The following is an 18,457-nucleotide window of genomic DNA, read 5'->3' as shown; positions in this document are numbered from 1 at the left end:
ACTGAGACCTAGACAACCAGGTGAGGGGAGTTCCTTACTGAGACCCAGACAACCAGGTGAGGGGAGTTCCTTACTGAGACCTAGACAACCAGGTGAGGGGAGTTCCTTACTGAGACCTAGACAACCAGGTGAGGGGAGTTCCTTACTGAGACCTAGACAACCAGGTGAGGGGAGTTCCTTACTGAGACCTAGACAACCAGGTGAGGGGAGTTCCTTACTGAGACCTAGACAACCAGGTGAGGGGAGTTCCTTACTGAGACCTAGACAACCAGGTGAGGGGAGTTCCCTACTGAGACCTAGACAACCAGGTGAGGGGAGTTCCTTACTGAGACCTAGACAACCAGGTGAGAGGAGTTCCTTACTGAGACCTGGACAACCAGGTGAGGGGAGTTCCTTACTGAGACCTAGACAACCAGGTGAGAGGAGTTCCTTACTGAGACCTGGACAACCAGGTGAGGGGAGTTCCTTACTGAGACCTAGACAACCAGGTGAGGGGAGTTCCCTACTGAGACCTAGACAACCAGGTGAGGGGAGTTCCTTACTGAGACCTAGACAACCAGGTGAGGGGAGTTCCTTACTGAGACCTAGACAACCAGGTGAGGGGAGTTCCTTACTGAGACCTAGACAACCAGGTGAGGGGAGTTCCTTACTGAGACCTAGACAACCAGGTGAGGGGAGTTCCTTACTGAGACCTAGACAACCAGGTGAGGGGAGTTCCTTACTGAGACCTAGACAACCAGGTGAGAGGAGTTCCTTACTGAGACCTGGACAACCAGGTGAGGGGAGTTCCTTACTGAGACCTAGACAACCAGGTGAGGGGAGTTCCTTACTAATTAGTGACCTTAATTAATCAACCATGTACTAGGGAGAACACTTGGCCCTCTGTGGAATGAGTTTGACACGTAGCCTAAAATGTAGCAAGTTCACCTAAATATATTAAATGTTTTTATGAAGGAGTGTTGTTCAAACCCGCATGGAAAATCAATTTATCCAGAAATGAACTCCTTACATACGTCTTGTAAACGTTCTATGTTGAATGGGGTTATTCGTGGCACTATTTAACAAAAAAAGCAATTAACTCTTTTGTTGGATTCAAAGTTCCTCGGATCACAAGGTTGACGGTTTCCCCTCCGTTGCTTTTCTTCTGCTGACAGCCTGATTGACCCCAGTAGGTGTGTGACCAGGAACTCTCCACAGCTATATCCTACTGCACAAATCTCCCATCACTCTCTCCACAAAGCTAGAAATAGTGAAATGTCCCGCGATAGAGTGGAGAAACCTTTACCAGATATTCCTGAAGATGATGGTAGCAGAGATGATGAGAAGGGCTTTGGAAATGTTTTTGCTGAACTTGAATCCGTGGACTTGCCCCTGGGAACCACATTAAGGTACTTTCAATTTAATCCAAATATGGATAAAAAAACAAGGTTCAAACTATTGTAGAACAGATTCATTAGTCAAATGTGAGACATTTTCATCTATTCATAATAGCTAATTGTGATTACAATCAATTAGTTTTATTCTCACCAGGAAACAATTATCTGTACAAATAGCTACGTTACTTTTTCAAATTAATTGAACAATGGAAGTTAAGTTTTAAATGAAATGTAGCATGGACAGAATACTATTTGGTGATGATGTTCATTCTGTTACTATTAATATCAATTTATAAGTAGGGACTATTCATTCATAGATCCCCTCCTCTACTGATCTAAGGCCGGTTAACTGTATAGATTAATAAATCAGATTTGACACTGATGTGTAGGTTATTAGCAGGGTAAACATCTGCCTAAGGCTGTCACTAAGACATCACACACCGGTAACGTTACGCCCCTTACCGACCGAGTTCGGTACTGACCCGTTTCCCCGCAGTGTCACCGTCACCGCTCGACACTGTGATGATTACCAGCAACATGGCGGACAATGAATCCGTGGAGTGTATAACGGAGCACGAACGGATTTTGCAAGAAATTGAGAGCACCGACACCGCTTGTGTCGGTCCGACACTTCGGTACGGAAATGTGTATTTTAAAGAAAAATTTATTTTTATTATCTTATCGTTGGTGGTCCAAGTAGAACAGTACACTGAAAGACCTTTTGTTTGTTAGCATCCAAATCCCAAGCCAGCTCAACGTTAGTTAGCTACATATCTTACAGCCCGTTGTTGCTATGCTACAGTGACCAGGGTTTAGTTGCTATGCTAGTGAGCAGGGTGAGCTAGCTTTAGACAAACCCGGTGTTTACACGTCAAAACATCGTGTTCATGTGTCATGTGTTGTAACGTTTTATATGATGGTTGTAATGTCAGGTAGGGTGACATGTCACAACTCTACATAGCAATAGATGGGTGTGGCTCGTTATGCCCAAGGTTGTTGGCTAGCTAGTTGGCAAGCCAGCAGGTTAGCTAGTTGCATTAGCAGGTTAGCTAATTGTATTCGCAGGGTAGCTAGCTAGTTGGCCAGCTAGCAGGGTAGCTAGCTAGTTGGCCAGCTATCAGGTTAGCTAGTTGGCCAGCTAGCAGGTTAGCTAGTTGGCCAGCTATCAGGTTAGCTAGTTGGCCAGCTAGCAGGTTAGCTAGTTGGCCAGCTAGCAGGTTAGCTAGTTGCATTAGCAGGTTAGCTAGCTAGTTGCATTAGCAGGTTAGCTAGCTAGTTGCATTAGCAGGTTAGCTAGCTAGTTGCATTAGCAGGTTAGCTAGTTGGCCAGCTAGCAGGTTAGCTAGTTGCATTAGCAGGTTAGCTAGCTAGTTGCATTAGCAGGCCACTAACTAGCTTCATTTGATAATACTGAGTCTTGTTTATATCGATGTGATCTTAAAACGTTGCTATATAGTTAGCTTGGTAAGTAGCTAGCAAACAAACTGGGGCACGTATTAATCACATAACTAACCTTACAGCCGTAGCTAAATGTATCATTAAGTAGCTAGCTAACGTTACATGCATAGCAATATGTATCATTAACTAAGTAGCTAGCTAGTTAACGTTACAGCATAGTTATATTTATCCTTAGGTAAGTAGCTAGCTAGCTAACGTTTCATCCATAGCAATATTTATCATTAGCTATGTAGCTAGCCAACGTTAGCTTGCAATCAAGTCATCGGGTTGTCTAATCAGTAGTAAATTATCTTAATATAGTTAGTTACAAGTTAGCAATGACTAACTAGATACTCCACATCAAAAACATACTGTGTATTGTAGCATGGGGTGGATTTGAATGAATGACACCACTCCAGCCCCATCCCCTCCAGAACTGAAATAAAGCCTGCCAGCAGCACACCAGCCAGCCAGAGGGGGAAGTGGTGTGGCCTGTTATTGACCAATAATGGACTAAAGTAGCCTAACTTTACTCCATATAGTCCAAGGACCTTAGATGTTCTGTTTTAAGGGATAATTGGTTCTGGAAAGCCAAATCAGCCAAATACTCCCATCTAAAGGTGAATTGATTCTCAAATTGTGGTATTGTTCTAAAAACATAAATTCCTCTACTTTCATATCACATCAAAATAATTTCACAAACTGGTTTTAACACAGTTACAGTCTACAGTATTTGTCAGTGATGAGACATTTGTGAGGTCCGTGTCTTCCGAGAAGCAGATAGCTAATTAGCACAGGTAGTCGACTCTGTCTTCCATCTGTTTTCTGTAAGCACGCGCTCTAACATGGAGATATGACTGTGTGGGAACACTAACCCTAAAAAAGTGTTTATGAATTTAACCTTTCTTTAAATTCTTATTATTTCTTGGAGATATGGATGGTCCTTATGCTTCCAAAACCGTACTGCAAGTGATACGTTTAGACTGAGAGTCGGGGCTCTTTGCAAAACTCCCCCATACAGAAAACTCTTATGTCATGTAATGGAACTGAGACCCATGATCAAGGGCTTGGCCTGTTATGGCCTAACAGGCCTGTTATGGCCTGGGGCCACTTATCTATCTACTCTGTCATTGCTGCTTCTGTCAAAACTATGACAGGTATGTTTCCTTGTTCAGCCAGTTTCAGCCTGGATATTGTATCGTCTCTGAGGTATAGAGGTTAGGCTACTTCCTAGTTGCGTGTCAGTTTACTGTTAACACCAGGCATAATACATTATTTAGACTGGGTTCATCATAGCATTGGGAGCTTAACATTCCAGCTGTAGACCTACACTGTGCAATACATTGAGTTTGCCAGACAGTCATTTCACATTGCAGTAGTGCCTGAAAGTGTGTTAATGATTTTCAGTTCAAAGGGCAAACAAGGTGTGTTCATATCGTTAGGAAGTTAACCTTCAGTCTTCCTCTTATTGAAGTGTGTGTGTTGTGTCCAGTGCTGACAACATCAAGGCTCATTGTTTTGTCCATCCTGCCTGTCGTCTGTTTGAATTGGTCAGTCGTCCTTTGGTTATCAGACTTCCTCAGCCCATCCTGATCTGCTTTCCAAATGACCCCCTATGCAGTGCACTAGGACCCATAGGGCTCTGGTCTAAAGTAGTGCACTATGTAGGGAATAGGGCTCTGGTCTAAAGTAGTGCACTATGTAGGGAATAGGGCTCTGGTCTAAAGTAGTGCACTCTGTAGGGAATAGGGCTCTGGTCTAAAGTAGTGCACTATGTAGGGAATAGGGCTATGGTCTAAAGTAGTGCACTCTGTAGGGAATAGGGCTCTGGTCTAAAGTAGTGCACTATGTAGGGAATAGGGCTCTGGTCTAAAGTAGTGCACTATATAGGGAACTGTGGCGCTTGGGGGCTGGACTGTGATGCTGGCAGGGTGGGTGGGGGCTGGACTGTGATGCTGGCAGGGTGGGTGGGGGCTGGACTGTGATGCTGGCAGGGTGGGTGGGGGCTGGACTGTGATGCTGGCAGGGTGGGTGGGGGCTGGACTGTGGCGCTGGCTGGGTGGGTGGGGGCTGGACTGTGAAGCTGGCAGGGTGGTTGGGGGCTGGACTGTGATGCTGGCAGGGTGGGTGGGGGCTGGACTGTGGCGCAGGCAGGAGGGTTGGGGACTGGACTGTGACGCTGGCTGGAGGGCTGGGGGCTGGACTGTGGCCCTGGCTGGAGGGTTGGGGGCTGGACTGTGATGCAGGCAGGGTGGGTGGGGGCTGGACTGTGACGCTGGCTGGAGGGTTGGGAGCTGGACTGTGGTGCAGGCAGGGTGGGTGGGGGCTGGACTGTGGTGCTGGCAGGGTGGGTGGGGGCTGGACTGTGGTGCAGGCAGGGTGGGTGGGGGCTGGACTGTGGTGCAGGCAGGGTGGGTGGGGGCTGGACTGTGTTGCAGGCAGGGTGGGTGGGGGCTGGACTGTGGTGCAGGCAGGGTGGGTGGCACAGACATGAAAACCAATAAATGGTGATGTCATCCACGTGTTCCAATGGAAAACTCCCGATGGTGCATAAAGCCGGAAGTATTTAAATTTGAAGCGTGCCATGTTGCTGAATAGCACCAAAAAATCGCTAAGGATCATGGTCGATGTCGTTGTTTTCATCCTGCCTGAGAGAGCCAACCGGGAGCCTCCTCGTAGCCTGTCGGTCTGTCTCAGCATGTGGTCCTGTGTGAAGGCAACTGTCAGAATGATCGCTGTTTAAATAGATATGTAGCAGTTAGAGTGAATCTCTATTTAAATAGATATGTAGCAGTTAGAATGGATCACTATTTAAATAGATATGTAGCAGTTAGAATGGATCACTATTTAAATAGATATGTAGCAGTTAGAATGGATCACTATTTAAATAGATATGTAGCAGTTAGAATGGATCACTGTTTAAATAGATATGTAGCAGTTAGAATGGATCACTGTTTAAATAGATATGTAGCAGTTAGAATGGATCACTATTTAAATAGATATGTACCAGTTAGAGTGAATCTCTTTTTAAATAGATATGTAGCAGGCAGAATGGATCACTATTTCAATAGATATGTAGCAGTTAGAATTGATCACTGTTTAAATAGATATGTAGTAGTTAGAATGGATCACTATTTAAATAGATATGTAGCAGTTAGAATGGATCACTATTTAAATACAGTGCCTTGCGAAAGTATTCGGCCCCCTTGAACTTTGCGACCTTTTGCCACATTTCAGGCTTCAAACATAAAGATATAAAACTGTATTTTTTTGTGAAGAATCAACAACAAGTGGGACACAATCATGAAGTGGATTGACATTTATTGGATATTTCAAACTTTTTTTAACAAATCAAAAACTGAAAAATTGGGCGTGCAAAATTATTCAGCCCCCTTAAGTTAATACTTTGTAGCGCCACCTTTTGCTGCGATTACAGCTGTAAGTCGCTTGGGGTATGTCTCTATCAGTTTTGCACATCGAGAGACTGAAATTGTTTCCCATTCCTCCTTGCAAAACAGCTCGAGCTCAGTGAGGTTGGATGGAGAGCATTTGTGAACAGCAGTTTTCAGTTCTTTCCACAGATTCTCGATTGGATTCAGGTCTGGACTTTGACTTGGCCATTCTAACACCTGGATATGTTTATTTTTTAACCATTCCATTGTAGATTTTGCTTTATGTTTTGGATCATTGTCTTGTTGGAAGACAAATCTCCGTCCCAGTCTCAGGTCTTTTGCAGACTCCATCAGGTTTTCTTCCAGAATGGTCCTGTATTTGGCTCCATCCATCTTCCCATCAATTTTAACCATCTTCCCTGTCCCTGCTGAAGAAAAGCAGTCCCAAACCATGATGCTGCCACCACCATGTTTGACAGTGGGGATGGTGTGTTCAGGGTGATGAGCTGTGTTGCTTTTACGCCAAACATAACGTTTTGCATTGTTGCCAAAAAGTTCAATTTTGGTTTCATCTGACCAGAGCACCTTCTTCCACATGTTTGGTGTGTCTCCCAGGTGGCTTGTGGCAAACTTTAAATGACACTTTTTATGGATATTTTTAAGAAATGGCTTTCTTCTTGCCACTCTTCCATAAAGGCCAGATTTGTGTAATATATGACTGATTGTTGTCCTATGGACAGAGTCTCCCACCTCAGTTGTAGATCTCTGCAGTTCATCCAGAGTGATCATGGGCCTCTTGGCTGCATCTCTGATCAGTCTTCTCCTTGTATGAGCTGAAAGTTTAGAGGGACAGCCAGGTCTTGGTAGATTTGCAGTGGTCTGATACTCCTTCCATTTCAATATTATCGCTTGCACAGTGCTCCTTGGGATGTTTAAAGCTTGGGAAATATTTTTGTATCCAAATCCGGCTTTAAACTTCTTCACAACAGTATCTCGGACCTGCCTGATGTGTTCCTTGTTCTTCATGATGCTCTCTGCGCTTTTAACGGACCTCTGAGACTATCACAGTGCAGGTGCAATAAATACGGAGACTTGATTACACACAGGTGGATTGTATTTATCATCATTAGTCATTTAGGTCAACATTGGATCATTCAGAGTTCCTCACTGAACTTCTGGAGAGAGTTTGCTGCACTGAAAGTAAAGGGGCTGAATAATTTTGCACGCCCAATTTTTCAGTTTTTGATTTGTTAAAAAGTTTGAAATATCCAATAAATGTCGTTCCACTTCATGATTGTGTCCCATTTGTTGTTGATTCTTCACAAAAAAATACAGTTTTATATCTTTATGTTTGAAGCCTGAAATGTGGCAAAAGGTCGCAAAGTTCAAGGGGGCCGAATACTTTCGCAAGGCACTGTAGATGTGTAGCAGGCAGAATGGATCACTATTTAAATAGATATGTAGTAGTTAGAATGGATCACTATTTAAATAGATGTGTAGCAGTCAGAATGGATCACTATTTAAATAGATATGTAGCAGTTAGAATTGATCACTGTTTAAATAGATGTGTAGCAGTCAGAATGGATCACTATTTAAATAGATATGTAGCAGTTAGAATGGATCGCTATTTAAATAGATATGTAGCTGTTAGAATGGATCACTATTTAAATAGATATGTAGCCGTTAGAATGGATCACTGTTTAAATAGATATGTAGCAGTCAGAATGGATCACTGTTTAAATGTCTATTTGTAGCCAACTTTAAAATAGCCGATCATGGGGATCGAACTTGATCACAATAAACACATTTTAGAGCCCAAAACAAACGTCATTGTATTATTTTGGGTTGTTCTGGCGGTTTTGTAATTTGCAAAGGCTGTCTAGGGCCGACCGGTGTGTGTTTGTAGAGGACGATTACAGGCCTTTGCATTTTAATGGTCCCATTAGCACCATCAGATTGTGTCCCATGCTTGGTAAACAACAGGTGTAGACCTGCAGTGAAATGCTGACTGACTGGCCCTTCCCAACAATGCAGAGAGAAAGACCAGAGAGAAATAATAGGAAAGTTTTATAATAAAAGTCATAATAAATGTATTTATTTTTTATTTCACCTTTATTTAACAAGGTAGGTCAGTTGAGAACAAGTTCTCATTTACAATTGCGACCTGGCCAAAATAAAGCATAGCAATTCGACACATACAACGACAGAGTTACACATGGAGTAAAACAAACATACAGTCAATAATACAGTATAAACAAGTCTATATACAATGTGAGCAAATGAGGTGAGAAGGGAGGTAAAGGCAAAAAAGGCCATCGTGGCAAAGTAAATACAATATAGCAAGTAAAACACTGGAATGGTGGAATTGTAGTGGAAGAATGTGCAAAGTAGAAATAAAAATAATGGGGTGCAAAGGAGCAAAATAAATACAGTTGGGAAAGAGGTAGTTGTTTGGGCTAAATTATAGGTGGGCTATGTACAGGTGCAGTAATCTGTGAGATGCTCTGACAGTTGGTGCTTAAAGCTAGTGAGGGAGATAAGTGTTTCCAGTTTCAGAGATTTTTGTAGTTCGTTCCAGTCATTGGCAGCAGAGAACTGGAAGGAGAGGCGGCCAAAGAAAGAATTGGTTTTGGGGGTGACTAGAGAGATATACCTGCTGGAGCGTGTGCTACAGGTGGGAGATGCTATGGTGACCAGCGAGCTGAGATAAGGGGGGACTTTACCTAGCAGGGTCTTGTAGATGACATGGAGCCAGTGGGTTTGGCGACGAGTATGAAGCGAGGACCAGCCAACGAGAGCATACAGGTCGCAATGGTGGGTAGTATATGGGGCTTTGGTGACAAAACGGATTGCACTGTGATAGACTGCATCCAATTTGTTGAGTAGGGTATTGGAGCCTATTTTGTAAATGACATCGCCGAAGTCGAGGATTGGTAGGATGGTCAGTTTTACAAGGGTATGTTTGGCAGCATGAGTGAAGGATGCTTTGTTGCGAAATAGGAAGCCAATTCTAGATTTAACTTTGGATTGGAGATGTTTGATGTGGGTCTGGAAGGAGAGTTTACAGTCTAACCAGACACCTAGGTATTTGTAGTTGTCCACGTATTCTAAGTCTGAGCCGTCCAGAGTAGTGATGTTGGACAGGCGGGCAGGTGCAGGCAGCGATCGGTGGAAGAGCATGCATTTAGTTTTACTTGTATTTAAGAGCAATTGGAGGCCACGGAAGGAGAGTTGTATGGCATTGAAGCTTGCCTGGAGGGTTGTTAACACAGTGTCCAAAGAAGGGCCAGAAGTATACAGAATGGTGTCGTCTGCGTAGATGGATCAGAGACTCACCAGCAGCAAGAGCGACATCATTGATGTATACAGAGAAGAGAGTCGGTCCAAGAATTGAACCATGTGGCACCCCCATAGAGACTGCCAGAGGTCCGGACAGCAGACCCTCCGATTTGACACACTGAACTCTATCAGAGAAATAGTTGGTGAACCAGGCAATGCAATCATTTGAGAAACCAAGGCTGTCGAGTCTGCCGATGAGGATGTGGTGATTGACAGAGTCGAAAGCCTTGGCCAGATCAATGAATACGGCTGCACAGTAATGTTTCTTATCAATGGAGGTTAAGATATCGTTTAGGACCTTGAGCGTGGCTGAGGTGCACCCATGACCAGCTCTGAAACCAGATTGCATAGCAGAGAAGGTAAGGTGAGATTCGAAATGGTCGGTGATCTGTTTGTTGACTTGGCTTTCGAAGACCGTAGAAAGGCAGGGTAGGATAGATATAGGTCTGTAGCAGTTTGGGTCAAGAGTGTCCCCCCCCTTTTGAAGAGAGGGATGACCGCAGCTGCTTTCCAATCTTTGGGAATCTCAGACGACACGAAAGAGAGGTTGAACAGGCTAGTAATAGGGGTGGCAACAATTTCGGCAGATAATTTTTTAGAAAGAAAGGGTCCAGATTGTCTAGACCGGCTGATGTGTAGGGGTCCAGATTTTGCAGCTCTTTCAGAACATCAGCTGAATGGATTTGGGAGAAGGAGAAATGGGGAAGGCTTGGACGAGTTGCTATGGGGGGGGAAATCTGTTGACCGGGGTAGGAGAAGCCAGGTGGAAAGCATGGCCAGCTGTAGAAAAATGCTTATTGAAATTCTCAATTATGGTTGATTTATCAGTGGTGACAGTGTTTCCTATCTTCAGTGCAGTGGGCAGCTGGGAGGAGGTGTTCTTATTCTCCATGAACTTTACAGTGTCCCAGAACTTTTTTAAGTTAGTGTTGCAGGAAGCAAATTTCTGCTTGAAAAAGCTAGCCTTGGCTTTTCTAACTGCCTGTGTATCATGGTTTCTAGCTTCCCTGAACAGCTGCATATCACGGGGGCTGTTCGATGCTAATGCAGAACGCCATAGGATGTTTTTGTGTTGGTTAAGGGCAGTCAGGTCGGGGGAGAACCCAGGGCTATATCTGTTCCTGGTTCTAAATTTCTTGAATGGGGCATGCTTATTTAAGATGGTTAGGAAGGCATTTTAAAAAAATACCCAGGCATCCTCTACTGACGGGATGAGATCAATATCCTTCCAGGATACCCCGGCCAGGTCGATTAGAAAGGCCTGCTCTCTGAAGTGTTTTAGGGAGCGTTTGACAGTGATGAGTGGAGGTCGTTTGACCGCTGACCCATTACGGATGCAGGCAATGAGGCAGTGATCGCTGAGATCTTGGTTGAAGACAGCAGAGGTGTATTTAGAGGGCAAGTTGGTTAGGATGATATCTATGAGGGTGCCCGTGTTTAAGGCTTTGGGGAGGTACCTGGTAGGTTCATTGATAATTTGTGTGAGATTGAGGTCATCAAGTTTAGATTGTAGGATGGCTGGGGTGTTAAGCATGTTCCAGTTTAGGTCGCCTAGCACCACGAGCTCTGAAGATAGATGGGGGGCAATCAGTTCACATATGGTGTCCAGAGCACAGCTGGGGGCAGAGGGTGGTCTATAGCAGGCGGCAACGGTGAGAGACTTGTTTTTAGAGAGGTGGATTTTTAAAAGTAGAAGTTCAAATTGTTTGGGTACAGACCTGGATAGTAGAACAGAACTCTGCAGGCTATCTTTGCAGTAAATACAAAATGAGAAACGATAACTTGGCTATAGACAGGGTAGCAGTACTGAGTCAATGATAACATGGCTATAGACAGGGTAGCAGTACTGAGTCAATGTGCAGGGGTATGAGGTAATAACATGGCTATAGACAGGGTAGCAGTACTGAGTCAATGTGCAGGGGTATGAGGTAATAACATGGCTATAGACAGGGTAGCAGTACTGAGTCAATGATAACATGGCTATAGACAGGGTAGCAGTACTGAGTCAATGTGCAGGGGTATGAGGTAATAACATGGCTATAGACAGGGTAGCAGTACTGAGTCAATGTGCAGGGGTATGAGGTAATAACATGGCTATAGACAGGGTAGCAGTACTGAGTCAATGATAACATGGCTATAGACAGGGTAGCAGTACTGAGTCAATGTGCAGGGGTATGAGGTAATACCATGGCTATAGACAGGGTAACAGTACTGAGTCAATGTGCAGGGGTATGAGGTAATAACATGGCTATAGACAGGGTAGCAGTACTGAGTCAATGTGCAGGGGTATGAGGTAATAACTTGGCTATAGACAGGGTAGCAGTACTGAGTCAATGTGCAGGGGTATGAGGTAATAACATGGCTATAGACAGGGTAGCAGTACTGAGTCAATGTGCAGGGGTATGAGGTAATAACATGGCTATAGACAGGGTAGCAGTACTGAGTCAATGATAACATGGCTATAGACAGGGTAGCAGTACTGAGTCAATGTGCAGGGGTATGAGGTAATAACATGGCTATAGACAGGGTAGCAGTACTGAGTCAATGTGCAGGGGTATGAGGTAATAACATGGCTATAGACAGGGTAGCAGTACTGAGTCAATGATAACATGGCTATAGACAGGGTAGCAGTACTGAGTCAATGTGCAGGGGTATGAGGTAATAACATGGCTATAGACAGGGTAGCAGTACTGAGTCAATGTGCAGGGGTATGAGGTAATAACATGGCTATAGACAGGGTAGCAGTACTGAGTCAATGTGCAGGGGTATGAGGTAATAACATGGCTATAGACAGGGTAGCAGTACTGAGTCAATGATAACATGGCTATAGACAGGGTAGCCAATCAAAACATTTCATGGCTACAGATGTATTTGAGTGCTATTGGGCGATAGCCATTTAGACAAGTTACCTTGGCATTCTGGGGCACAGGGACTATGGTGTTCTGCTGGAAACATGTAGGTATTTCAGACTGGGTCAGAGAGAGGTTGAAAATGTCAGTGAAAGCACGTGCCAGCTGGTCAGCGCATGCTCTGAGTACCCGTCCTGGTAATCTGTTTGGCCCTGTGGCCTTGTGAATATCAACCTGTTTAAAGGTCTAACATCGGCTATGGAGACCGTGATCGCACAGTCGTCCAGAACAGCTGGTACTCTCACGCATGGTTCAGTGTTGCTTGCCTCATAGTGAGCATAGAAGGCATTTAGCTCGTCTGGTATTTTTGTGTCACTGAGCATCTTGCGGCTGGGTTTCCCTTTGTAATCCGTGATAGTTTGCAAGCCCTGCAGCATCCGACGAGGGTCAGAGCCAGCGTAGTAGTATTCGATCTTAGTCCTGTTTTAATGCTTTGCCTGTTTGATGGCTCTTCGGAGGTCATAGCGGGATTTCTCATAAGCGTCCGGATTAGTGTCCCGCTCCTTGAACGCGGGACACTAGCCTTTAGCTCAGTGCGGATGTTTCCCATAATCCATGACTTCTGGTTGGGATATGTACGTACGGTCACTGTGGGGACGACGTCATTGATGCTCACGGTGAATGATGTGGTGTACTCCTCAATGCCTGAACTTTGACTGAACTTTGAATCTTTTCCCAGTACCCTAGTGGCCTGGGCAAAGGAAGCATGCTAACAATTATTATTTTTTATTTTTTTGTCTTGGCAACACATTAATTTTGAGGAACGAAATGCGACCTGATGAAGTTAATGTTTAGATCTAGATGGGTAAAATGTAAATGCCAAGGTATTTTAAAATGGGTCACAATTGGTGTCGTCGATTCTAATATCGAGATTGAACATTTGTTTTGTTAAGTAGTGATGGTTTTAGTGAGGTTGATCTTGTATCTTTAATTTACTGCTGAATTGTCTGAATATACTTAATACACTAGAGAGTTGAAGTTTGATGGGGTTGAGGTCAGGGCTCTGTGCATGCCAGTCAAGTTCTTCCACGTCTATTTTGACAAAACAGTTCTGTATGGATCTCGATTTGTGCACGGGTGCCTGGTCATGCTGAAACAGAAAAGGACCTTCCCCAAACTGTTGCCACAAAGTTGGAAGCACATAATCATCTAGAATGTCATTGTATGCTGTCACATTAAGATTTCCCTTCACTGGAACTAGCCATGATAAACAGCCCCAGACCATTATTCCTCATCCACCAAACTTTACAGTTGGCACTATGCATTGGGGCAGTTAGTGTTTTTCTGGCACCTGCCAAACCCAGATTTGTCTGTCGGACTGCCAGAGGGTGAAATGGGATTCATCACTCCAGAGAATGTGTTTCCTCTGCTCCAGAGTCCAATGGTGGCACCCGACGCTTGGCATTGCGCATGGTGATGTTAGGCTTGTGTGCGGCTGCTCGGCCATCAAATCTTATTGGTCACATACACATGGTTAGCAGATGTTAATGCGAGTGAAGCGAAATGCTTGTGCTTCTACTTCCAACCGTGCAGTAATGTCTAACAAGTAATCAAACGATTTCACAACAACTACCTTATACACACAATGTAAAGGAATTAATACATATATGTACATTTAAATAAATGGATGAGCGATGGCCATGGAAACGCATTTCATGAAGCTCCCGACGAACAGTTGTGGTGCTGATGTTGCTTCCAGAAACAGTTGGGAACTCGGTAGTGAGCGTTGCAACAGAGGACAGGTGATTTTTACGCACTCGGCGGTCCCATTCTGTGAGCTTGTGTGGCCTACCATTTTGAGACTGAGACGTTGCTCCTAGACATTTCCGCTTCACAATAACAGCACTTAGTTGACCGGGGCGTCTCAGAAATTTGATAAACTGACTTGTTGGACAGGTAGCAATCCAATTTATTTATAAAGCCCTTTTAACATCAGCCGATGTCACAAAGTGCTATACAGAAACCCAGCCTAAAACCTCAAACGGCAAGCAATGCAGATGTAGAAGCATCCTATGACGGTGTCACGTTACAAGTCCCTGAGCTCTTCGGTAAGGCCATTCTACTGTAAATATTTGTCTATGGAGATTGCATGGCGGTGTGCTTGATTTTATACACCTGTCAGCAACGGGTGTGGCTGAAATAGCAGAATAAACCTAATACTGTGTGTCCAGTCGCTGTTTGACAGGGACAGAGTATAAACCATTCAACTCCTCCTGATTTTGTCATTACTCTTCAATTTCCCTCTGGGATATTCTATTGGTGGGTTCCCGTCTGGGATATTCTATTGGTGGGTTCCCGTCTGGGATATTCTATTGGTGGGTTCCCGTCTGGGATATTCGATTGGTGGGTTCCCCTCTGGGATATTCTATTGGTGGGTTCCCCTCTGGGATATTCTATTGGTGGGTTCCCCTCTGGGATATTCTATTGGTGGGTTCCCCTCTGGGATATTCTATTGGTGGGTTCCCCTCTGGGATATTCTATTGGTGGGTTCCCCTCTGGGATATGCTATTGGTGGGTTCCCCTCTGGGATATGCTATTGGTGGGTTCCCGTCTGGGATATTCTATTGGTGGGTTCCCGTCTGGGATATTCTATTGGTGGGTTCCCGTCTGGGATATTCTATTGGTGGGTTCCCCTCTGGGATATTCTATTGGTGGGTTCCCGTCTGGGATATTCTATTGGTGGGTTCCCCTCTGGGATATTCTATTGGTGGGTTCCCCTCTGGGATATTCTATTGGTGGGTTCCCGTCTGGGCAGGTCTAAAGGTTAAATCACATTTGGGAGTGAAATTATGTTTCACTTGGTTTGGTGTAGGGTATATCTGTATTGATTTGTCTATATGAGAACGGACAATGCACCAATCCCAAAAGATGTGATTATGCCCAACCACATAACCACGGGTGGGAAAGCGGCGTCCATAGTTCAAAATCAGCCTCCATTTATAGATCTGTTTTGCGTCCCAGGTATTCGTAAGACTTAGAGTTAGTCTTGATAGAAGCAAATCTATCCACAGGATCAGAAAGCATGTTCATGGTCCCGTGCCCACAGGATCAGAAAGCATGTTCATGGTCCCGTGCCCACAGGATCAGAAAGCATGTTCATGGTCCCGTGCCCACAGGATCAGAAAGCATGTTCGTGGTCCCGTGCCCACAGGATCAGAAAGCATGTTCTTGGTCCCGTGCCCACAGGATCAGAAAGCACGGGTCTTGTTGTTGAAGGGGCGGGTCTTGTTGTTGAAGGGGCGGGCCGTGTTGTTGAAGGGGCGGGCCGTGTTGTTGAAGGGGCGGGTCTTGTTGTTGAAGGGAAAGGTCTTGTTGTTGAAGGGGTGGTTTGTGGTGTTGAAGGGACGGGGCGGGTCTTGTTGTTGAAGGGGCGGGCCGTGTTGTTGAAGGGGTGGGCCGTGTTGTTGAAGGGGCGGGTCTTGTTGTTGAAGGGGCGGGTCTTGTTGTTGAAGGGGTGGGTTGTGGTGTTGAAGGGGAGGGGCGGGGCGGGTCTTGTTGTTGAAGGGGCGGGTCTTGTTGTTAGGTGATCAGCAGCGTTCCTGGGTGAACCACTCCGTACCTACAGGTTGGTTTTGAACAGTAGTTATCTCACCTCATTGCAGGTAGTTTGTGTTTCCGTAGCTCTGCACTCGTATCGGGGTAGATGCTGATCCTCTGTCCCTGGTACTGCAGTGTTCCCATCTCTCCTGCGAGACAAAGAATAATGAGTTTTGCTTCAAAGCTATGTAGCCGTGTTATCATAAACCGGTTTCCATTTGTCATTGGTCCGGTGCGATGATGTTCACCCGAGGGGGAAGGACCAAGCTTCTCTTGACCAATAAGTTGTCGATTTCTACCAGCTTCGATTCCATGATCCAATTAAAATGATTCTCATGTTCTGCTGTGGGTTTTCTAGCGTCTTCCCCTCCAACAGCTTATTCACCGTTTAGCGATTTATCGTCTTCTCCAGCGTTTCTCCAGCGTGTCGTGGATTTGGCTCAGCTTGGTGTCCAGAGCGAACAATCTCTCAGATCATCTTTGTGAGAGCGTTGGGATCCATTGGATGTTTTATATATGGCATCTACCTGTACTTTGACGTTTGCACCAAACACAACTTTTCTTTATTTTTAAGTGAAGCCAATACAGTTTCAATTCGTGTTTTTGAAAAAAAAAAATTTTTGCTAATGACGTCATGCTCTGTCACAATGGTCCTTTTTCACAAATCACAGTTGGCGAGCAGTTAGGAGCCAAGGCTATATCTGTGTCAGTCAGTGCAGGGCGCTCCACCGGTCTACATTTACATTCTATTAGTTATTCCCTGGTTCTGGATGTCAGTGACCGAGCGGTTGGTTTGTCTCGTTGTCGTGCACAGCCAGTGTCCCGGGGTGTGGGGGGGTTGAGCACAATGGTGCCAGGCTGGGTGTTCTGTTGGTCACCCTCTTCAATCCGCAGGCCAGAGGAAGCCTGAGTTCTTTCCCCTCTCCCCCATAATGCTCTAGCTCTTCCCTCAGCCCCACAGGAAGCACCTGCAGCCTGGCTCTCTCTCTCTCTCTCTAACCGCCTCAGCCAGTCAGGATATCACTGCATGACAGAGGGGGCCCGGGAGGCCCTCCAACGTTTGAAAGATGGACTGTTTTCCGAGGCCGTTTTTGGAGGCTGAAACAAGCTGTCGTCCTCCTGCATTGTGACCCGGAGGAAAACATCTGTCCCCATCGAGCGTTTTATCACCGCCACACGTTCACTGTTTTGTTTCAGCCTCGTGTTGATTAGTGAGAATAAATATAGGTGGTAATAATGAGGTTAAACTGCTCTTGGACAAGGTCATAGGGAAGTAGCATGGTCAGGTCACGCTGTTCTGTGTAAAGAGCAACAAATCAGCACTTCTCCACAACAGACCTTCTAGGACCCTGCTGATAGAGAACACAGAACGGAACCACACAATCCAGACATTAAAACGAAATTCAACAACATTCAAAAATGTATTGAACTTAGTAGGAAATCAACTGAATGTATTGATCTTAGTAGGAAATCAACTGAATGTATTGATCTTAGTAGGAAATCAACTGAATGTATTGACCTTAGTAGGAAATCAACTGAATGTATTGATCTTAGTAGGAAATCAACTGAATGTATTGACCTTAGTAGGAAATCAACTGAATGTATTGATCTTAGTAGGAAATCAACTGAATGTATTGACCTTAGTAGGAAATCAACTGAATGTATTGACCTTAGTAGGAAATCAACTAAATGTATTGATCTTAGTAGGAAATCAACTAAATGTATTGATCTTAGTAGGAAATCAACTAAATGTATTGATCTTAGTAGGAAATCAACTGAATGTATTGATCTTAGTAGGAAATCAACTAAATGTATTGATCTTAGTAGGAAATCAACTAAATGTATTGATCTTAGTAGGAAATCAACTGAATGTATTGATCTTAGTAGGAAATCAACTGAATGTATTGATCTTAGTAGGAAATCAACTGAATGTATTGATCTTAGTAGGAAATCAACTGAATGTATTGATCTTAGTAGGAAATCAACTGAATGTATTGATCTTAGTAGGAAATCAACTAAATGTATTGATCTTAGTAGGAAATCAACTGAATATATTGAACTTAGTAGGAAATCAACTGAATGTATTGATCTTAGTAGGAAATCAACTAAATGTATTGATCTTAGTAGGAAATCAACTGAATGTATTGAACTTAGTAGGAAATCAACTGAATGTATTGATCTTAGTAGGAAATCAACTAAATGTATTGATCTTAGTAGGAAATCAACTAAATGTATTGATCTTAGTAGGAAATCAACTAAATGTATTGATCTTAGTAGGAAATCAACTAAATGTATTGATCTTAGTAGGAAATCAACTGAATATATTGAACTTAGTAGGAAATCAACTGAATGTATTGATCTTAGTAGGAAATCAACTAAATGTATTGATCTTAGTAGGAAATCAACTGAATATATTGATCTTAGTAGGAAATCAACTGAATGTATTGATCTTAGTAGGAAATCAACT

The 18,457-nt window shown here is 44.1% G+C and overlaps 1 protein-coding gene across 9 annotated transcripts in view; it reads left to right on the top strand.

Moving 5' to 3' along the window:
• The first annotated feature begins 1,214 nt into the window (after positions 1-1,214).
• The window catches only part of exoc6 (exocyst complex component 6), a 135,506-nt gene continuing 118,263 nt past the window's right edge, over positions 1,215-18,457 (top strand). For 2 of the 9 annotated variants that reach the window (XM_031813027.1, XM_031813026.1), the window contains exon 1: positions 1,216-1,388. In XM_031813027.1, the coding sequence (XP_031668887.1) occupies positions 1,255-1,388 (134 nt within the window). In that variant the 5' untranslated portion in view covers positions 1,216-1,254. Of the gene's footprint in view, positions 1,389-1,887; positions 2,012-18,457 lie in introns of those variants that run through there. The other 7 variants (XM_031813030.1, XM_031813028.1, XM_031813033.1 and 4 more) reach the window with 5 other exon arrangements.

The sequence above is a fragment of the Oncorhynchus kisutch genome, unplaced genomic scaffold (genome assembly GCF_002021735.2).
Source record: "Oncorhynchus kisutch isolate 150728-3 unplaced genomic scaffold, Okis_V2 Okis04b-Okis11a_hom, whole genome shotgun sequence".
NCBI lineage: Eukaryota > Metazoa > Chordata > Actinopteri > Salmoniformes > Salmonidae > Oncorhynchus > Oncorhynchus kisutch.
This window is presented reverse-complemented; position numbering and strand designations above follow the sequence as displayed.